The 22,780-nt window shown below is 40.3% G+C and overlaps 2 protein-coding genes across 6 annotated transcripts in view; both read right to left on the reverse strand.

Annotated features, from left to right (window-relative positions):
- Window positions 1–6,822, reverse strand: part of LOC135098146 (fibrocystin-L-like) — a 32,613-nt gene extending 25,791 nt beyond the window's left edge. For 2 of the 3 annotated variants that reach the window (XM_064000358.1, XM_064000357.1), the window contains exons 1-2: window positions 6,686–6,822; window positions 4,668–4,840 (exon numbers count right to left, since the gene is read on the reverse strand). In XM_064000358.1, coding sequence (XP_063856428.1) covers window positions 4,668–4,675 — 8 coding nt within the window. In that variant the 5' untranslated portion in view covers window positions 4,676–4,840; window positions 6,686–6,822. Of the gene's footprint in view, window positions 1–1,808; window positions 1,895–4,667; window positions 4,841–6,685 lie in introns of all 3 variants that reach the window. The other variant, XM_064000359.1, reaches the window with a different exon arrangement.
- A 325-nt stretch (window positions 6,823–7,147) lies between these two features.
- The window catches only part of LOC135098145 (solute carrier family 35 member F3-like), a 117,897-nt gene continuing 102,264 nt past the window's right edge, over window positions 7,148–22,780 (reverse strand). Inside the window, exon 6 of one of the 3 annotated variants that reach the window (XR_010266601.1) lies at window positions 7,148–7,306. The gene's annotated coding sequence lies outside the window, so the exon portion shown is untranslated. Of the gene's footprint in view, window positions 7,307–13,344; window positions 14,233–21,660 lie in introns of those variants that run through there. The other 2 variants (XR_010266602.1, XR_010266603.1) reach the window with 2 other exon arrangements.

Genomic DNA, 22,780 nt, shown 5'->3' on the forward strand with positions numbered 1-22,780 from the left:
TATTACTCCCAAGTCTTTTTCTTCTTTGCTCTTTGGTATTGTGATACCTCCCATCTTATACTCCCATGAAGGTCTCCTTTTACTTCTTCCCATCTCCATTACATGGCACTTCTTTATATTGAATTCTAATTTTCATCGTTTACTCCATTCATAAATTCTATCAATATCCCTCTGTAGTTCCTCACAATCCTCTTGGTTCTTTATTACTTTCATCAATTTTGCATCATCTGCAAACATGTTAATGTAGCAATTTAAACCCACCGTCATATCATTTATATAGACCTGAAACATTATAGGTGCCAACACAGACCCTTGTGGTACTCCGCTTGTTACTTCGCACCAACTTGATTTATTATCTCTGATTACTGTACTCATTTCCCTACCTTGGAGATAATCCTTCATCCACTTAAGTATTTTTCCTTTTAGCCCTCCTCGATGTTCCAGTTTCCATATGAGTCTTTTATGTGGAACTGTATCAAAAGCTTTTTTCAGATCTAAATAGACAGCATCAACCCAACCATCTCTCTCTTGTAGTTTATCTATTACTCTTGTATAAAAGCTCAGTAAGTTTGTTACGCAAGATCTCTCTTTCCTGAAACCGAATTGTTTTTCTGTTATTATATTTTCTTGTTCAAGATATTGCACCCATCTGTTTTTAATGACTATTTCACAGAGTTTACTTACAATACTCGTGAGTGAGACTGGTCTGTAATTCAGTGGTTCCATTTTATTACCTCCTTTGTATAACAGTACTATATTTGCTCTCTTCCATTCCTTTGGTACTTTTCCTTCCTTTAAAGAACTGTTAATTATCTCCCATATTGGTTCTTCCAATTCCTCTCTACATTCTTTCAATATCCATCCATTTACTTCGTCTGGCCCCATCGCCTTCCTAGTATCTAGCTCTTCCAGTAGTCTTTTAATTTCTTTTCTTTCCACTTGTATGTTTTCTATTCCTTTCTGTTGTTCCTCATCTCCCAGTGATGCAAAGGCGGTTTCTCTTGTAAATACAGACTTAAAGCTTTTATTCAGTATCTCAGCCATCTCTTGTGTGGTTTCATAAATTTCTCCATTTTCCTTCAGCTTTGTAATAGTATCTCTATGCTTTATTTTTCCATTTACATATCTATAGAAAAGTTTGGGTTCTTCTTTACACTTTCCAACTACATCTCTTTCAAAATTTCTTTCTTCTTCTCTTCTTATTTTAACATAATCATTTCTAGCTGTCCTGTATTCTTCTCTATTTATCTCATTCCATTGTTTCCTCATTTTTTTCCATGCCCTCTCCTTTTTCTTTTTTGCCTCTGCACACTTTGCATTAAACCACACTTTCTTATTTTCTTTTACCTTATATCTTGGCACATATCTTTCAACACCTTCTCTAAACTTGCTTAAAAACACTTCATATTTTTTCTGCACCTCCATACCTCTTAATAAATTATTCCAATCAAGCTCTCCGTAGAATTTCTTTAACCCTGTAAAGTCTGCCTTAGCATAATTTTTTCTCTCATTTTTATATTCCTCATTGAATTTTGGCACTTCTTCTTTGATCTCTATCTCCATCTTCACATGATCAAGAGTGTGTGTGTGTGTGTGAGAGAGAGAGAGAGAGAGAGAGAGAGAGAGAGAGAGAGAGAGAGAGAGAGAGAGAGAGAGAGAGAGAGAGAGAGAGAGAGAGAGAGAGAGAGAGAGAGAGAGAGAGAGAGAGAGAGAGAGAGAGAGAGAGAGAGAGAGAGAGAGAGAGAGAGAGAGAGAGAGAGAGAGATGACAGGCCACTAAGGCACAATATGCACAATGCACACACTGACCTGACCCTCTGATGTGCAAGGTCATGCCGCCCCGTCACTCAGCACACTCGGGCTTCTGCCAGTAATGGATGCCCCCAAGGCTGTCCCTGAGAGGTCATAACAGGTCACATAAGAGGTGACATATAAGAAGTCATACAATTATGAACAAATTTACAAGTTTATAGTAAAAATTTTCAGATGTTTTTAAGAGTGTGTGTGTGTGTGTGTGTGTGTGTGTTTCCAGATTTCTGCAGTACTTTGCAGGAAACTGTTCTTCTTAATATCCTCCTACACACACCCTTCTTCTTCATCTTCTCATGCCCTCTCGTGCTTCTAAAGTCTCTCACCACCAAATTACTCTGGTCCAATTTTTCACAGTCTGACAAAATCCAATATAAGGCCATCAGATCACCTCTCTCTCTTCTCTCTTCCAAGGGTGGGTAGGTTTAGTTTTAGTCTCTCTTCATATGATAAGTCTGATAGGGTCAGAGGCAACTTTGTCGCTGCTCATTGTATTCTTTCTAATTTCTTTATGTCCCTTTTAGTGCTGGGAGACCACATCGCTGCTGCATATCTCAAACTAGGTCTTATCATTGTCAGTTACATCCCTAATCATCTCTTCATCCAGGTAGTTGAATGTTGTTCTTATGTTTCTCACCAGATTATATGTTTCCCCTGTCTTTCTTCTTACATGTACCTCTGAGGACAACTTATCGGTGACAGTAATTCCAGGGTCTTTCTCTTCACTCTTCACTTTTATTTCCTCATTACCCAATTTATAACTGAAGACTGGCATCACACAACTATGCCCAAACTTCAGCACTCCTCATCTTTTTATGTTAAACTCCATTTTCCAAGTGTCACTCCAATCCCAAATCACATTCAGATCTCCCTGTAGAGCTTCACAATCCTGTCCTCTCCACTTTTCCCATCAATTTTGCATCATCAGCAAACAGACTCATGTAACTATTCACCCCTTCCATCGCATCATTCACACAGGTAGCAAACATGACTGGTGGTAGTACTGAACCCTGCAGAACACCACTAATTACCTCTCTCCATGATGACTTTTTATCTTTGACCACTGTTCTCATTTCCCTTCCTCTCAGAAAGTCACTGATCCAATGTAGGAGTGCTCCTCTCAGCCCACCAGACATTTCTCATTTCCACAACAGTCTGCTGTGGGGCACCTTCTCAAAATAAACACAATCTGCCCATCCCTCTCTTTCTTGTACCATATCTATGACTGGATTAGAAGCATCTTAAATTTGTTATACATGACCTTCCTTTCCTAAATCTGAATTGTCTGTCTGTTAATATTTCTCTCTTTTCCAGATATTCACTCCATCTTTGCTTCACTATTCTTTGGCACAATTTTGCCACTACACTTGTTAATGATGCTGGTCTATAATTAAATGGTTCTTCTTTGCTTCCACTCTTATATATGGGGACTATACCTGCTTTTTTTCCAATGTTGGGCACCACTCCTTCCCTTAATGAAGTTATGATGAGTTTGTAAATCATGTGTGCAGGTTGATCTCTGCATTCCTTCACCACCCAATCAGACACTCCATCAGGTCCCTGTGCCTTCCTCACATCCAAGTCTTCCATCATTATTCTTACCTCATCCACTGTTACCTCAATCTCACTCACTCTTCTACTCTCACATCTGCTGTCACCAGTCTACCAAATGTTCCCTCTCCAATGAAGACACTGAAAGAAGTCATTCAAAACCTCTGCAATTTGTGCTTCTTCTTCAACATGTTTACCATTTATTTTCAGTTTGTTGAACCCATTCTTATTCTTCATTTTACCATTCTATAGAACATCCTTGGTTCATCCTTACATATGTCTATAATGTCTTTTCATGAATTCTTTATTTCTTCCCTCCTTAGAGTATTCATTTCTCTCCCTTTTATATGCTGACTCCACTCACACTCACTTACATACTGCTCATCTACCCTCCCTCCCTCCTCCTCCCTTTCTTCCATCTCTCCCATAACTCCTCTGCTTTTTCTTCCTTCTCCCTTGCCTCCATATCTCCACTTACCTCTTTCTCTTCTCTCTCCCTAACCCAGCCACTCTCTCTCTTTCTCTCTCTCTCTCTCTCTCTCTCTCTCTCTCTCTCTCTCTCTCTCTCTCTCTCTCTCTCTCTCTCTCTCTCTCTCTCTCCCACACACACACACACACACACACACACACTTTTTTTCCATCTGGTTTCTTCTGCAACATGAAAACCACATCCTTCTGATATTAGTACTTAATTCTCCTCAGAGCCGCCGCCACCACCACCACCACCACCACCACCACCACCACTGCCACAACCACTATCATTATTTTCACCTTTATCTTTACTCAGGTGGTGTTGTTGTGGTCTCCAGGGGCATTTTCATGACTGACAATGCAAGGATTTTGCAAGAGAAAAAGAAAATGCCCCATGAGAATTTTGGTGATCATCTGTATGGCCTTTGAAAATGTTTTTTTAATGAGAAAGCAAAGCATTAAGAATACAAACAAGATAGAATTAAGCTAACACAGGAAGCTGGTAAGTTAGTTTGTTGTATACTAAATGCAAGGTCTTGTTTCTGGAAAGTTGTGCTTCAGGTTCAAACCAGTGACTGTCAAGATTAACATGTGTTCCTCACAAAACTTTTCCTACAGTGCAGTATACTATAATAGACACAAACACATACAAAAATAAATATTACTATTACTACTTTTCTCCTGTAAGAGGGCCACTGGCCAGGGGCAACAAAAATTTTGAATAAAAAAAGAAAAAAAAGCCCCAGTTTTACTACTACTCCAGTAGTAGTAAAACTATATAGACTACAGACAAATGAGTAGTAAATACAACATCAAATCAATCCTTTAGGACCAAACCTAGGCATGTTAATACATCACTGCAATTCTGTCTGCTGCTGATCCCGTCATACAGAATCCATTAGCTATTTGTGGTGGGTTCCCACGGCAGAGGCTTCACGCAGCAGCAGCACCACCACACGAGTAGCAGGCACACGCACCACACTCAGCCAGGAATGCACTTTCCAAGGCAACTGTGGATAATGAATAAAGAAAAAATAATAATTAGCCTTGAATTGATTTTCCAGAGCACCTGTGAACAGAGAAGAAATGAAAAGAATAGTAAATACTTCACAATAGTAAATGTGGCTACATTTCAACATATTTTTTACCTGGCTGGTCTCACAAGAGAGAACCCCTTCAGGGCCAGTTCAGGGTCAGCTCACCAGCACTATCAAAAAGACACCAAAGTCTGTACATGCTTATCTAACTGCCTGGCAAGTGTGCCATCAGCCCAAGATAAATAATAAATCTGACTAGCAGCACAGCGTATATGTCACCAGCAAGAATCAAACAGATGTACACCTGAGAAATTGGACAAACTGTACCTAAAACCATCAACAGAATTAGATTCAGGCACACTGTTAGCAAGAAAATTCCAGATTTTCATCACTCTGAGAAAAATGTGTGTCTGGCATCACAACAACTATAAGGAATGCTGACAGAAGTGGCTCAGATGAACAGGTCTGCTGCATTAACTGTATGTACGGCCTCTAGTGCTGACAGCAGTGGCTGAGGTGTACAAGTCTGTTGCATTAATTTGTATGGATGGCCTCTAGTGCTGACAGTAGTGGCTGAGGTGTACAAGTCTGTTGCATTAATTTGTATGGATGGCCTCTAGTGCTGACAGCAGTGGCCGAGGTGTACAAGTCTGTTGCATTAATTGTATGGATGGCCTCTAGTGCTGACAGAAGTGGCTGAGATGAACAAGTCTGTTGCATTAATTGTATGGATGGCCTCTAGTGCTGACAGTAGTGGCTGAGGTGTACAAGTCTGTTGCATTAATTTGTATGGATGGCCTCTAGTGCTGACAGTAGTGGCTGAGATGAGCAGGTCTGTTGTATTAATTGTATGGATGGCCTCTAGTGCTGACACAAGGGGGCTGAGGTGAACAGTAATTGGGGAGAGTCCATGAAAGTCTCCAAGAATGGAGATCTCTGCAAAAGGGAAGAGGGTCAGAATGTGCTCCACTTTGGAAGTTAAGCAGTCAAAGAATTTCTTATAGTCAGAGGAGTTAGGTGAGAGATATACAGCACAGATAAATTTAGTTTGAGAGTGACTCTGTATTCGTAGCCAGATGGTGGAAAACTCGGAAGATTCAAGAGCGTGGGCACAAAAGCATGTTAAGTCATTGCACACATAAAGGCAACATCCAGCTTTGGATCGAAAATGAGGATAGAGAAAGTAGGAGGGAACAGAAAAGGGGCTACTGTCAGTTGTCTCAGACACCTGATTTTCAGGGAGGAAAAGAAGATGAGGTTTAGAAGAGGAGAGGTGGTGTTCTACAGATTGAAAATTAGATCTTAGACTGCGAATGTTGCAGAAGTTAATGAAGAGAACGTTGAGGGGGGTGTCAAGACACTTAAGGTCGTTAACAGAAAGGCAGTCCGACCTAGGCACATTTATGGTCCCCTCCCCAGATGGGGACTCGGAGGCTGGTGTAGGAGTCGCCATGATGATTTTGAAATTTTTGAGTGAAGGGTGTGTGTGTTTTTAGGTGCTTGTAGTTTTGTGTGGAGGAAGAGAGTTGTCTTTAGAGGGCAGGCTGTGACTGCCTCCTTGTGTTGTGAGACACAAAGGGAAACGTTCAGTGAGGTCACAGCTGGGTTTAATGATAAGTTCACAGCACACCCTGAATAGTGCTTTAGACCTCACTGGGAGTAATTATCGTTTTGGCAGGTGTCTACTGCCTCCTTCTATAACTAATGTCAAGGTTTGTCACACTGTTTTCTTATGTAATACCAGTAACCAATTGCAGTCACATGAAAATCAATAAAATACATAGTTGGGTAAACATGTAATGCAATAATACTATATACCTGGGAATCTGAAGCAGTAGCTGAGGATCACTCCATTCACATCACAAACAAGTTGGATTTTCAGAGGGAGTGATAGCTTTTCCAGTTAAAGTAGAGGGCCTCGTCCACTCTTCGGGCCTTGATGGCAATGTGGGTGCCTGTGCACACAAAAGAATGTATTGGATGATCATGATACACAGTAGCTACATATATCTACCATTAATATATATATATATATATATATATATATATATATATATATATATATATATATATATATATATATATATATATATATATATATATAGCATCCCTGCACTGGATATGCACACAATATACATAAGATATGAAAACTTTTTAATGCTTAACAAGAACTTGAGGCTGTGAGATACCTTTCACTCAAAGTAAACACCGATGAAGTGATAGATTATAACAATAGCAATAAATTTTAAACAAAATATATTATTGTTAATCTTACCATCAATGGTCCCAATAACTCTTAAGAAATTTTTGATCCTGAAGAACTGCTGTGCAGTTCTCCTTTGATCAAGGTGTGTTGAAGGCATCTTGATTTCCTGCACCGACTTATCACTCAACACAATGCACACACACTCGAAGACCCTGCTGACACTTGCGTAAGTCCTGAAAGCAGATTATAAGCCATTAGTTTTCATTTTATTTATTTTAAATAAGATACATCTTTCTGCTGTAAGCAAAAAAAAAAAAAAAAAAAAAAAAAAGAAAAAGAAAAAAAAAATCAGCAACATAAATTCAATGATCCCTCTATATGTAGTGCACCGTTCAAGTACACCCAGGTGTACTTGATGGCACGTTTGGTAAGGTTAGCATCATCCCTCATCCCTCCTTATTAATCATACATTCACATATTTTGACACTAGGAACTAATCTTGACATATTCCTAACACTGGATTACAACTTTATAAACTGTGGCATGCAGTAGATTGACTTTTATGCCTTTTACCCTTGAAAGTCAGCCACACTTAAATATTATTCACCATACTGAACATCAGTTTATTCACCTACAAAAGTTATTAATGGGATATTGTGCAATTTGTAAAAAAAAAAAAAAAAAATAGTAGTAATTGTTTAGAGTCCCCTCTTGTCCTTATTACACGTCTATCCTCTTCCATTCTTTCGCATATACCTCTTGATAAACCTGAAAATATAGTATAAGGTTGGGGGAGATGTGTCCCCATCCTTTAGGGGTGTTCCAGAAGTTATACTAACTTATATTAGTGTCCTTAAGGGTGGGTCTAGCCCCCATGGTTACGTTAGATTAGGTAATGTTTCATATAAAAGTGTACGGTGACTAACCTAACCACTGTTAACCTCTGGGTGGCCTTCGCCCATCCCCTGAACCCCCTGAAGAACAGGATCACTTCTTCCTCGCCTTAAAGTTATGTTTTGTGTACCTAAAGGTATATGCGAAGAATGTAAGAGAATAGACCAGTAATGAGGTCAGGGAAAGGGCTCCCTGACAATTTCCACAACAGCCAGCCCCTGTGCTGAATGAAGCATGCAACACCAGTATCATCTTACCTGCAGTGTCTCCAATGACGTTTTGGAAGGACCCACTGGCAACTGCCTAGGGAAGTGGTATTTGAGCATCAGCTCATTATCACTCAATGCCAAGGAATCAAGGCGATTCCAAAAGCGCCTTTCTCGCCTCAAGGCACGAACGTGGAAGTATGCAAAGAAAATATCCAATATATGCAGGAGAAGCGACGAAAACAATACTTAATCACAATACAAACTTATTGCTGCGAGGCGGAATGGGGAGCGCGCACGTGTGGGGCAAATCAGCCTCTTCCTTTTCATGCTTCGTTTTCAGTGTTCCATGCAAGATTTCACTTTATGCATCGCAAAACCATACTTTCTTGGTGATAAAGCTTGTAAATAATAATAAAAAGAAAAGTTATTTTGTGCACATAAATATTTAAATAAGAGTTTTCGGGCGAGTTAACTTACACCACCTCAGGAGGTGGTGTAACTACCTTGTACCATGGCAACACCAACCTCTTATGCGTTCGTGGATACCATTTGGCTGCCGGAGGTTGATAATAACCGTTTCGTGGATCTGGCCCCTGATGACTGGGAAGATCACTGCTGGGAGCAAACTTGGAAAGATGACCTTGGGTGAGTCCGGGCATTGAGAAGGGCTGGGTGGGGAGTGGTGGTGGCGATGAGGCTTGACCTCGAGTACTCGGATGGGAGAGGTGGGGGTGGCTCGGAGAAGGAACCAAGGGATACCCACAATTCAGGAAGAAGCATGAACGGCAACCAGCAAAGAGGAGCGGCGTGATGAGTAGGAATAGGCGGCGACAGGTTTGATGGCAGACAGGTGTGACCACGGGGATGAGTCAGGAGCGGAGAAGAGGCAGAAGCGGCAGGGAAGATAGCACGTGGAGAGTGTGGTAACCCACGATTTGAGCGTGGTAGGAAATGACAACGCCTCGCAACTTGCCTGCGATGGGATATGATACTCTTGTCTCAGCATGTACTGGATTTTGAGAAAGTCGAGAGTTCGTGTCTTCGATCGCACAACACCGTTGCTACCACTGTTTCCGTAAATTTTGGCCACTTGTTGTCACCAGTGTTCCAGATGATGTTGACCACACTGTTTTGATGATGTACTTCTTACCGCTCCGTTGAAATTATCAATGTCTCTGTTGATGATGCTTGGTGTGGTGGTGGCTGCTCTGGAGGACCGCGTAGTAGCTTGATATTGTTGGTAGCGTGGAGGTCGTGGGTAGTGGTTTGATATTGTTGATTTGTGCGAGCAAAGGACATTCTATAAAAGTTCTAGATTTAATAATGGATAGAATGTACACACATGATATCGAGACACAATTGATTACAGACGTGACGATACCGATGTGCTCCTCTCTGAACTGATATGAACTGGACTGAATGTGAACTGATCAAGTCTGACTCTCTCTGAAGACTCTCGGAAGACTGACTCTCCGAAGACTGACGATCTAGCTACGCGTACATGAAGAATGTACATGGGATGAAGAAATGGCCAATGAGATGCTTGGAAATGGGATGAAGGAACCAATGACGGCGGTCGTTATTTTGACTAATGACCAGGGAGGACGACAGGAACAGGCGATGCAGGTGCTTTCTCTAAGGACTGGCAGAAATGTAGGGAAGGAAGATGTGGTATTATTCCCTTGAGAGGGAGAGAGGAAGAAGAAAGGTTAAAAATAAATCATTCTGGCTGGCCATGTGGGCAAACGTGGAATGAAATATATAAATGACGAATATATATCAAAATAATTGTTTTGATAGTGTGTGTGTGTGTGTGTGTGTGTGTGTGTGTGTGTGTATGTGTGTGTGTGTGTGTGTGTGTGTGTGTGTGTGTGAGCACGGAAATCATCTAGAGTTCTTTCTTTTCTTCACTTTATTTTTTGTAAAGTTTCACTTTCACATAAGGCATATTCAGGCTAAGACAAATAATTATATTTAGTACAATACAAAAAAATGAAAAACAATAAATAAATAAATAAATAAATAAATAAATAAATAAATAAAGGATAAAAAAATAATAAAGGACACAATAAAAAAAGGAGAAAAAACAAAGAACCGACATATATAATATGGTAGGTCACATTGTTTACTAAAAAAAAAAAAAAAACATAATAAAAAGCAGTAAAGACAATGTATGGAGCAACCTTTCCTTCTTGCTGGAAGTTTGCCTACATTCAACCTGTTCCTAAAAAGGGTGACCGTTCTAATCCCTCAAACTACCGTCCTATTGCTTTAATTTCCTGCCTATCTAAAGTTTTTTTTTAAACTATCCTCTACAGGAAGATTCTTAAACATCTATCACTTCACAACCTTCTATCTGATCGCCAGTATGGGTTCCATCAAGGCCGCTCTACTGGTGATCTTCTGGCTTTCCTTACTGAGTCTTGGTCATCCTCTTTTAGAGATTTTGGTGAAACTTTTGCTGTTGCCTTGGACATATCAAAAGCTTTTGATAGAGTCTGGCACAAAGCTTTGATTTCCAAACTACCTTCCTACGGTTTCTATCCTTTTCTCTGTAACTTCATCTCAAGTTTCCTTTCTGACCGTTCTATTGCTGCTGTGGTAGACGGTCACTGTTCTCCTAAATCTATTAACAGTGGTGTTCCTCAGGGTTCTGTCCTGTCACCCACTCTCTTCTTATTATTCATTAATGATCTTGTAAACCAAACTTCTTGTCCTATCCAGTCCTACGCTGATGATACCACCCTGCACTTTTCCACGTCTTTTCATAGACGTCCAACCCTTCAGGAGGTAAACATTTCACGCAGGGAAACCACAGAACGCTTGACTTCTGATCTTTCTAATATTTCTGATTGGGGCAGAGCAAACTTGGTATTGTTCAATGCCTCAAAAACTCAATTCCTCCATCTATCAACTCGACACAACCTTCCAGACAACTATCCCCTCTTCTTCAATGACACTCAACTGTCCCCGTCTTCTACACTGAACATCCTCGGTCTGTCCTTTACTTATAATCTGAACTGGAAACTTCACATCTCATCTCTAGCTAAAACAGCTTCTATGAAGTTAGGTGTTCTGAAACGTCTCCGCCAGTTTTTCTCACCCCCCCCCCCCCCCCCCGCTGCTAACTCTGTACAAGGGCGTTATCCGTCCATGTATGGAGTATGCTTCACATGTCTGGGGGGCTTCCACTCATACCGCTCTTCTAGACAGGGTAGAATCAACAGCTTTTCGTCTCATCAACTCATTTCCTCTAACTGACTGTCTTCAGCCTCTCTCTCACCACCGCAATGTTGCATCTTTAGGTATCTTCTATCGCTATTTTCATGCTAACTGTTCTTCTGATCTTGCTAACTGCATGCCTCCCCTCCTCCCGCGGCCTCGCTGCACAAGACTTTCTTCTTTCTCTCACCCCTATTCTGTCCACCTCTCCAATGCAAGAGTTAACCAGTATTTTCAGTCATTCATCCCTTTCTCTGGTAAACTCTGGAACTCCCTGCCTGCTTCTGTATTTCCACCTTCCTATGACTTAGATTCCTTCAAGAGGGAGGTTTCAAGACATCCTTCATTTTTTTGCTACCGGTTTGGAGCTTTTTCTGGGACTGGCATCTCAGTGGGCTTTTTTTTTTTTTTTTTTTTTTTTGCCCTTGGCCAGGGTCTCCTACATAAAAAAAAAAAAAATAAATAAATAAATAAATCAATGAATGTATGCATATACGTATCTATGTGTGTGTGTGTGTGTGTATGCATTTATATACATATGTATGTATCAGAAACATGCCGTCTAGGTAGGCAATAAAACAGTTCAGTAATCTAGGAAAATTATGAAAGTTGCTCTGATTATTATGTATACAGTGCATTTTTTTTCTTTTTGGAGGTTAGGTAAGCAAAATTCGCCCCTCTCTTTCAATCTCAGTATGTAAGCTACAAATAGAGGTATTCCACGTGCTGCATACAGTTTTCAACACCTTGTTTTTATGTGTTATAATGACAAAAGTAAATCTGACCAACTCAATCGCTTGGCATCTTTCGTGGAATGTGATTACACCATTGTGTTTCGCTTATTTTTTATTTTTTTTTATTATTTTTTTTTCAATTTTAGTCCATTTACATTTATATTGTAAATATAAAAGTAAATGCGCAAATAGGGAAGAAAAGCAGGAAGAGATAAAGACAGAAAAGATGAGAGAGAGAGAGAGAGAGAGAGAGAGAGAGAGAGAGAGAGAGAGAGAGAGAGAGAGAGAGAGAGAGAGAGAGAGAGAGAGAGCAATCTGGCGAATGTGGACACCCAGTTATGTAGGGTAAGGAATTTTTTTTTTATTTGCTACAATTCCCTTTAGAGCACCATATTAAAAATATTATCATTTGCAAGAATAGAAATATGAGTACATCATGACCTAGTCCGATTGGTACTAGTCCTTTCAGGGAAGTTTAGCAAGCAAAATTAATAAAATGTCAATACAGCTTGTATGAGTAGTATGAGGCGGGAGGCTGTGTATCACACCCCTATCACCAACTATCTATCCTGAGTAATTACTGACGGCACGTGCCTGTGGTAGACGGTCACTGTTCTCCTAAATCTATTAACAGTGGTGTTCCTCAGGGTTCTCCTATCACCCCCTCTCTTCCTATTTATTTTATATTTTATTCATCAATGATCTTCTAAACCAGACTTCTTGTCCTATCCACTCCTATGCTAATGATACCACCCTGCAATTTTCCACGTCTTTTCGTAGACGTCCAACCCTTCAGGAAGTAAGCAGTTCACGCAGAGAAGCCACAAAACGCCAGACTTATGATCTCTCTAAAATTTCTGATACGGGCAGGACAAACTTGGTATTGTTCAACACCTCAAAAACTCTATTCCTCCATCTATAAGGTCTACACAACCTTCCAGATAACTATCCCCTTTTCTTCAGTGACACTCAACTCTCCACCTCTTCTACACTGAACATTCTCGGTCTGTCCTTTTCTTATAATCTGACTGGAAACTTTACATCTCATATATATATATATATATATATATATATATATATATATATATATATATATATATATATATATATATATATATATATATATATATATATATATATATATATATATATATATATATATATATATATATATATATATATATATATATATATATGGTGTAACGCGAGTTTCTGTAAATACTGAAAGAGGTGAAAGAACGTGTAATTCTAAGTAGAAAATGTTCTATACACATATGTATTTTAAGGCTTTGCTTACCCGTCAGAGATGAAATTGTATGGGACTCACAGGTGTATTATGCGTGTAGCTATGAGGTGACGGACACACGGTTGCATTGTCGCAGCCTCGGAGGTGCCACTTGCTCAAATTACTAATGGTTTATTTTTATTTATTTATTTATTTATTATTATTATTATTATTATTATTATTATTATTATTATTATATATATTTTTTTTTTTTGCAGGCTGTGGATTATTGCAATATCTTGTAACAAGAAAAAAACGGTATTTACCAAAAAGCATTACACGGCACCATTATTGAGGTGATTAAATTACTCCTCTAAAATGATACGTGGCATCATTTAAAGCGAGGGAGGACGGGGGAGCGAGTCCAAGCGACCTTGAAAACAGCTGTGTGATGATGCCAAGTAACATTTTCCAGGAGTACTTTTAATCACCGCTGTGAGGCTGCGACAATGCAACCGTCTGTCCGTCACCTCATAGCTACATGCAGGTGACCACCGCCTTCGAGTACCAAGCCGATCCTCCCAATTTACCTTGGCATTGTATTGGACTACACTAATTTCTCGTGGTGAGTCTTCCACGTTATATAAGTTCAGTTCCTGGATCGTATGACCTATCTGAGTATCACTGGGTCATCTTAACCTTGTGCTGAGACAATATATTATATATTTATATAACACTCGCGAACTCATTCTCTCGGAGCGTAAGATGAATGAAGTCCCTCTCTGTCTCTCTCGAGGATGCTTCTCCGGCAGACAGGTGAAGTATCCACGTTACAAGCGTACGCCTCGTTAAACCACAGCGTCCTGCACTACACTCTGAAAGCAGACAAACCCAAATTGTCTCCACCGGCCCGGACAAGGACACAAACTCAACCAAATAAACTACGTAAATTTGTGAAGTGCTGGAGAGGCGGTAGGAGCACATGAGTTACAAGAAGAAAATGTCGAGTAGCGTCAAGAAGTTTTGTTGAAAAAGGCTTATGTACATAACGAGGCTAACTTGTCCAAACACTGGCTATGGAGGGCACTCATGTCAGAGTACAAGACGTAGTTGTAATGAATGCGAGAAATAAGGGAATCTCTCTCCTGCTTTTTACCATTATCATAGCTCTCTTCGTTATTGTTGTTTTCATTATTTTTTTGTTGCTACTATCATCACCACCACCACTACTAAACTACTCATCTTTAACGTTCACTATTATTATCATTCCTATCATTATTACTTGTTTCGTTCTTACCATTTTTTTACTTTTCTCTCTTCTTATTCAATATTCTTCTCTCCCTGCCTTGACTTATCCATTCTTCTTTTTATTTCTTACAGTCTACCTTTCCTATTTTTTTTCCTTTTCCTCACATTATTTTTTAGTCATCTTTCTCCTTCCCTGTTATTCTATTTTTTTCCCTCTTTTCCCTTCCTCTCTCTCTTCTCGCCGTTCTCCCCCAACCTCTTTTACTTTAAATTACCCTAGAATTCAGGTAGCTCGACTATTTTTTCTTTTCAACTCCCAGTCCATGTTGCAACCGCCAAGATGATGAAATAAATTGTCGTCCGTTTTTCGTTTCACGTGGCTGCTTTTTTTTAATCTACGTGTGTGTGTGTGTGTGTGTGTGTGTGTGTTGAAAGTAATTGTTAGTCTTTCCCTAAAAATGGAAGAGAGAGAGAGAGAGAGAGAGAGAGAGAGAGAGAGAGAGAGAGAGAGAGAGAGAGAGAGAGAGAGAGAGAGAGAGAGAGAGAGAGAGAGAGAGAGAGAGTGTGTGGTCAAACACACATACACACAAACACACAAAAATACGAAATTTGTTTTCCATATAGATCAATTTAGTTTAGCCAACGTTTTGTCCGTCACGTGATCGCCGCTTGGGAATCCCGACAGGCTATTCGCTATGCATGAAGTATTTTCAGGGCTATTTCATTTTATTGACTACGTATTTCAGTGTTCCATGCACACGTCAATCTGTGTTGATTATAGTGTCATGGAATGCTCTCCTACTTTTTATCATGATCATTCTGCGCTCCTGTACCGAGGATGATTGACGTGTTAATGAAATGAAACTAAAACGAATACGCGATTGCAGGGACACTGTGTATACTTCAACAAAATGGTAAAAAAGAAAGGACTTTTTCGAAAACAGTTTTAGTAATACGTGTGGTGCATCCTGACCTGTTGATGCGCCTGTAATGTCTCTGCCAAGGCCTCTACGGAGACCTTGGGCTGGAGACGAGGCCTTTGTGTGTGTTTCTCCTGCACACCAGTTAAAACAATTACTAACGACTCTCGGCGATTCCCCCTTGGCCATTTATTTTGTCATGATAAAAAATAGTGAATATTAGATAAGGCTGCCAGCCACGACCACCCAAGGACTCTGGGTCCGCTGGATCCGCTGAGAAAGAAACCTGGCGGAGAGTAGGAGCTTCACGTTAACACGCCATTTTTATAAACAACGAGGACAGTCATGGCACAATTTACATCCCCAAGACAACCGCAAGAGTCGTCGCGTGACCCACGCCAGACTGCCAGTGTCCGCCCGCCCGGTAACATATGGCGCAGCCGAGCTAAAAGCTTCGCTGTAATTTTTGGTGAGGCCATTACTGCTTCCTGAGCACGACACCACCTCAAGGTGTGGCGCTGGCCAGGCGGTGGGGATGGCAGTGAGTGTGTGTGAGTGTGTGTGTGTGACAGAGAGAGAGAGAGAGAGAGAGAGAGAGAGAGAGAGAGAGAGAGAGAGAGAGAGAGAGAGAGAGAGAGAGAGAGAGAGAGAGAGAGAGAGAGAGAGAGAGAGAGAGAGTTAGGGGGGAGGGAGAGGGGCGGGCTGGCAGAACAGACAGACAGACAGACATACGAACAGACAGACAGACTGATAGACAAACATAGACAAACAAAAAAGCTACCTGGCTGACAGACTGACTAACCGACTGATCAATTAAGTAAATGCTTGAGGAGGAACAGATTGACGGACAGACGCACGGCCAGCGAGACGCGTGCACGACGTAACTATCTGAACAAAAATTCCATAAATCTCCTGAACGTCCTTCACCCAAGATGACAAGACGTCAGCTCCGCGTCGCAGGTCACAACGCACACTCCTGCCTCTCTTCAGTGTGGACGAGGCGGAGGGTGAGGCAGGAGACACAATGAGGGAAGGTGAGGGGCTGGCGAAGGACAGCCTCACAAAGCTCGGCATTTACGAAACTTTGATGAGGAAACTTGTTGTGTTAGTCTGATTTTTTTTTTTTTTGCCAAGTTGAAAAAATACTCCATGAATTTAATATTTCGGCACCAAGGAACGCCGTTGACTAAGGTAATTAAGAAAACATAAGGCATATATGATGCATTATTCAACGTGGTGAGAACATTTCTGTTTTACTTCTCTGAAAATAATAATGCTCGGGAAAGATCAGGAAGGAAGAAAGCAGAGACGTAAAGACACACATGCCTGAAGGGTAGGTCCAGCTGTTAACAATCAATGTCCCAGAAAACACATTAACACTGTTAGATCCACTACGCTGCTTGCATACATACACACACACACACACAGACACGCACTCAACTCTCACACACACACGCACACACATTCTCTCTCTCTCTCTCTCTCTCTCTCTCTCTCTCTCTCTCTCTCTCTCTCTCTCTCTCTCTCTCTCTCTGCGTTATCACTCCCTTCTTCCGGTAATCCATCCATCCTCCATCTTCCAAGGCTAGCCGCGTCCCTTCGTCATTTATATCTGTCTCATGGTTCTCCTTCGCAGCTCAGCCACCCGGAGCGCTTCGGGCCTGTCCTGTCCTTGGCCGGTACAAATTTTATCGCCTGCTTCGTAAACTTGAATTGGCAAAAAAATTATGTCGATCCACAGACTTTGGGCTGCAAAGATTTCCTGCTCAAGACACGGGGCGAAGGAGCATCGGTTTATTGATGTTTTCCTCTTTCTTACGAATATTTCATGGCCTTGTTTCAGGAACCCTGCGGAGGCACTCTTTTTGCGAATAAAATTCATTTTAGATACTCAGAGCCTTCTGGCAAACATACGTATTCGTTAGTCTGTACTGCAGATATCTTTGGCATGTGTTTGGAGATTCTGATATGAAAGAAGAAATATCATTCACACCATCACCACTAACAATCTCAAAAGTTACTGACAGATGGCTAGAGAGATAAATCTTTCACTCATCGCAATGCTGCATCTCTTCCTACCTTTTATTTCCATTTCTATGGTTTCTGCGTAGCACCCGATAAAGTCTTATTACGGCCTCGCTGCACACGACTTCCTACTAATTCCTAATCTGGCTAGCTTACTAATGCAAAAATTAACCAGTACCTTCACTCCTTTATCATTTTCACTTGTAAACTAACTCTCTTCCTGTTTATGTTTTCCCTCCTACCTTCGACTTGAACTGTTTCAAAGGAGGAGTATTAAGACGCCTCAGAAGCTGGATTGGACAACTCTCTTGGTCCTCTTCCTGTTTCTTTTTTGGGAACACCACTGAGCTTTTTTACCTTTATTTGTCCTTCAGTGACATTTGAGAGAGAGAGAGAGAGAGAGAGAGAGAGAGAGAGAGAGAGAGAGAGAGAGAGAGAGAGAGAGAGAGAGAGAGAGAGAGAGAGAGAGAGAGAGAGAGAGAGAGAGTTATTGCTGTTGTTGTTGTTGTTGGTGGTGGTGATAGTAGTGGTGGTGTTGGAGGTGATGATGGTGACACTATTGTTGTGTTTATTCATTATCATTTTAGTAACATAACATATCACTCAATAGCAGCAGCCGTATCACCACCATCATCATCATCACCACCACCACCACCACCACCACCACCACCACCAATAAAACCATTACCACTAAAAATATCCACCACCAGATTTCCCTTCCTGGGGCGCCAAGACTTCTTCATATGAGGGACGCCACTTAGTCGTCCTGAATCACGCATTTTACCACATCTGAGCATAATCCCGAGTGTGAATGCCAGCCAAGTAGCCCTGAAAGCTACACCTCCTGGCTCGGAATAAATGCTTAATTTTCTTTCCCTGTCCGGTGCAAAAGAAAAAAAAAGAAAAAAAAAAACTTTTTTCCTTCTCGTCTCTAATTCAGTTATTTTTTTTTTTCCGTGCAATTTATTCCTGCTTTATTTTTTTCTTTCCTGTATTATTTCTAGGAATTTTACATATTCTCCAAGCGTGCAGTAATACGTGTACATTCTGCATTAATCATATTATTCTGTACTTAAAAGGACAATAACACAATTAACTTTTTTTTTTCATGATAGATCAACACTTATGTAAACCAAAAAGGGAATAACACGAAACAGAACCAACGCGGCACATTGTGACACTTATACCCAGAATAGTTGGTGTCCTGCTACTCGAGCAAGTGTGCCATATGTTGCCGCGCTAAAATGGAGCATTGTAAGTATGAGAGAAAACTGTCAACTTAAAAAACTTGAATGACAACCGGTAAAAATCAAACGAGTTCCTCTTGTGATGTTGGAAATCAAGAGAAAAGCTGAAGAAACTATTCTACTTCAACATTCACACACACACACTGAAGATCGTTGAAAATTAAACAAGAGTAAAGTACTTAATCTGAGGCCAAAAATACATCCATCTGCACTGCTGCCGCAAATTAAAAACATACAACATATGCAGGATACAAGTATGGAAACGAAGCGAGGGTAACTTGCTTTACAATTATTCATGTATAATACAGTCGCAAATTTACCAACAAATCGTACAATTTTATTTTATTTTCGTTGTATTTTATACCAATACTAAAACTGCTACTGTTGTGGGAAAGTTAATGGGTTCCCGTAAAACTGTTGGATAAGAGTGTAAATACAAGAGCTATCTGTTAATTAACACTATACATTTTAACTTCTACTGGCAATAAATAACTTCCCTGCGCTCTTGACGTCACATGAACCGTGCGGAAATGCAAAAAAAATTAGCGGGCACATCCACCGCTGCTGAAACACGAGCCTGGTTACCAATGCTGACTCATCTCGAAGTAATTAAGGAGCACGATGGCTTTCGGTTCATGAGTATCGGTAAGTAATTTCAGCGTCAATGAATCAAATCACATTATTCCATTTGAATAACTCAGAATCTGCATCAAATACCTAATTATATTCTTGTAGAAGGTAACCCGATGACTGACGTGGTTTCATATCACGCTTAATTAAATAGTCTAGTGGAGGGGAAATTTCTAGGAACACTACAGACAGCAAAAGAAATGATTAAGGACCTCAAAACCTTTAGTTCCTGTTGCTTTAATGAACTCTATCTAGAGTTAATGAAATTAAGTAAGAAGCGCCAATCTGACAAACTCTGTAGTGTGTGTGTGTGTGTGTGTGTGTGTGTGTGTGTGTGTGTGTGTGTGTGTGTGTGTGTGTGTGTTTGCGCGCGAGTTTCTGACTGTTCGTTTGTCAGTCTGTCTGCGTTTGTGTATGTGTGCAAAGGACAACTGGTACTGTACACTCACATAGCATGAAATTCAGCAGAAGATCGAAATTCAGTCCCAAGTGAATCAAAATAAATTTTATCCTTCGTGGAATTTTTCAAAGGATCGTATTTAGTGTGGCAAAGTTCCTATTGAAAAATGTAAATTTCGCCATAACATTTTTTTTATTTATTTATTTTTTTTTTTTTTCATTTAGAGAACACTCATTCTGGTATCAATGAATAGTTCATTCTTATATCAATTAACAGAATTCTGAATCAATAAGAGTTTATTGATGTTGATTTTCTATGTCAGTTCAAAGAAGTCAGGCAGAAACTATATGTCTAAATTGGATGAATAGTTAGGCCAACTAGAATCTAGCTGTACGTGGGTTAAAATAATTTTAATTTTGATTAAAGAATGTTAATTCAGCGGAAAAAAAAAAAATTACACAGATTTTTCTTAAGGAAATACCAATTTCGTTATTATGGCTGCATTTTTTTTTCTTCTTGGAACATTTACTTCGGTGCCAATGAAAAGCTCTTCCATAATCCCATCTACACATCCAGATGAGAGACTAATGATGTACAATGCTGAGCTTACAGGTAAAGTTAAAAGTCATTAATTAACGTTATATACTCTTCGATCCATTATCAGAACGTGGATGAAATCCGGCAGGTGTGTTGGAATCCTGTCGCAGAGTGATCGAAATCATTAGCGAGCCGCATGCCGGACACTGGCTGTGTCACGAGTGATGGAGACTTGTTCTTAAAAGTGAAGTTTATGCAACGGGTGAACCATCAACTGTTTATTAGTAAATCACATTATTCTGTCCACACGGTCTATCATTTATTGCCTATTTACTCAGATGTCTGCCTTAACTTTCATTTCAATTACACGTATTCCGTATTTTTTTTTTTTTTCTGACGGAAATTACTGCTTTGTTTCTGCAATATTAAATATTGTGAAATTTTGTTAGTAACTTATTCTTTTCGCATAAAATACATTACTTAAAACAAAGTTATATCAATCTGTCCCTTTCATATTTTTTTATTTATAAAAGACACAATAGTCATATGTATAAGAGTTGCTTGTGATCAACCACAGAACAGCTGGACAAGGACAGGCAGCAATGCTTTTACCGTCTCCTCGATTTGTTCCTTACTACGCAAAAATTATTACGAGTCATCACTTCACAGAAAACTTTACTTTCGTTGTGACACATACAGTAGGACATAGTGTGTGTGTATGTATGTCTGTGTGTGTGTGTGTCTGTGTATGGGTGGGTGGGTGTGTGATCAGTCTCACACACACACACATTCCCGCCACGCAGCACATCATCCATCCATCCATTCATCCGTGACCTTTAGAGCAAAAATCCTTCCCCACGGATACTCATGTTACAAGATTCCATGAACGTAACAAAGGCAAAGCGAACATAAGAATTAATGAAAACAAAAGAGATTTATTCTTCGTTGCTTACCTGTTTTACTTAGTCGAGACGGTATCATGTACAATTCAAGTTCTGTCCTTTATAATAGGTACTGTATTTATGATATATTTACGTATTCACCCACAATTCATTTTATAATTCACGGTTACTGATGATCAATTGTACGAAAAAGGAACATGTCAAGTTCAAAAATAATAAATAAAAAAAAAATATATAAAGATTCAGTAAAAACAGTACAGGAAAACTAGAACACGCGGAGAGAGAGAGAGAGAGAGAGAGAGAGAGAGAGAGAGAGAGAGAGAGAGAGAGAGAGAGAGAGAGAGAGAGAGAGAGAGAGAGAGAGAGAGAGAGAGAGAGAGAGAGAGAGAGCAAAGTAAAAGAGACAGGAAAAACCGCATTTTTTTCCGTGACATTTCATTATATATCATTTTCATCAGTGAAATATTCCCATGTCATTTCTTTAATGTGACATGTATTCATGTGCCATTTTTCTGGTGACATTTTTTTTTTCATTTTTTCCAAGCACCGTGGTGATGGACGCCCCTTGCTGCGCTCCACGAGTAAGCTCATGGACAGACGGAGGCACAGAGTGATAGTTTCCTGTCGCCCTTTAATTTCACGTATCTTGGTTAGGAATGCAAGGCCAAGCGGCTTCCCTATACCAGCTGTCCTGCCGCACATTTACTGACCATCACCTCACCCACCCCCGGACAAGCAGTGCAGTTTGCCTTGCTTACATGTAAATTTCACCCACGAAAATTCCTCCACGAAATCGCCTGAGGTGATTTTACCCATGATAAATACCCGCAACCTAACATAATATAACATAACATAATCCTACGGGGTGTGGGGAAATCGTTTTGTAGAGATGTAGCAGGTGGAATGTTCGTGGGGATATTTACCTGAGGGAGCTTACGGTGCACAGTCTGCCCCAGTGTCGCGGCCATCTGTGTGCGGCAGGTGGTGGTCAGCAGTGGAATAACCTGCCACATCCACTTCAACTGTGCCTCGTTCATGGTTACACTGATATAGTTAGCACGTTCGGAGCACGCGCGTACACACACACACACACACACACACACACACACACACACACACACACACACACACACACACACACACACAACGCACGCACGCACGCACGCACGCACACTCTACCATCTCCGTGGTGGTAGTTGGTACAGTACATACACAATATCCTCAAGCCGCCTTACCTCCATCACTCAGCATTGCGCGGCACCGATGAAAGTGCAATAATAAGTGTTGCGCTCACTAATACACGCAAGATTTTTTTGAGTGATTTGTTTTTTGTTTTGTGTGTGTGTCTGTCTTTTTGCATGTTTTCTTTGAAATATACGGAAGACATTTGAGGTATTTTTTGTACGAAGGTTTTAACATTTCAGTTTTCCATATACGAGATCAATTTATTACAGTACTTTGACCTTTAAACGGTTCTTCCAGTGACACGATAGTTGATCATGCAGCTGCAATTG

This window comes from Scylla paramamosain, unplaced genomic scaffold (assembly GCF_035594125.1).
Source record: "Scylla paramamosain isolate STU-SP2022 unplaced genomic scaffold, ASM3559412v1 Contig47, whole genome shotgun sequence".
NCBI lineage: Eukaryota > Metazoa > Arthropoda > Malacostraca > Decapoda > Portunidae > Scylla > Scylla paramamosain.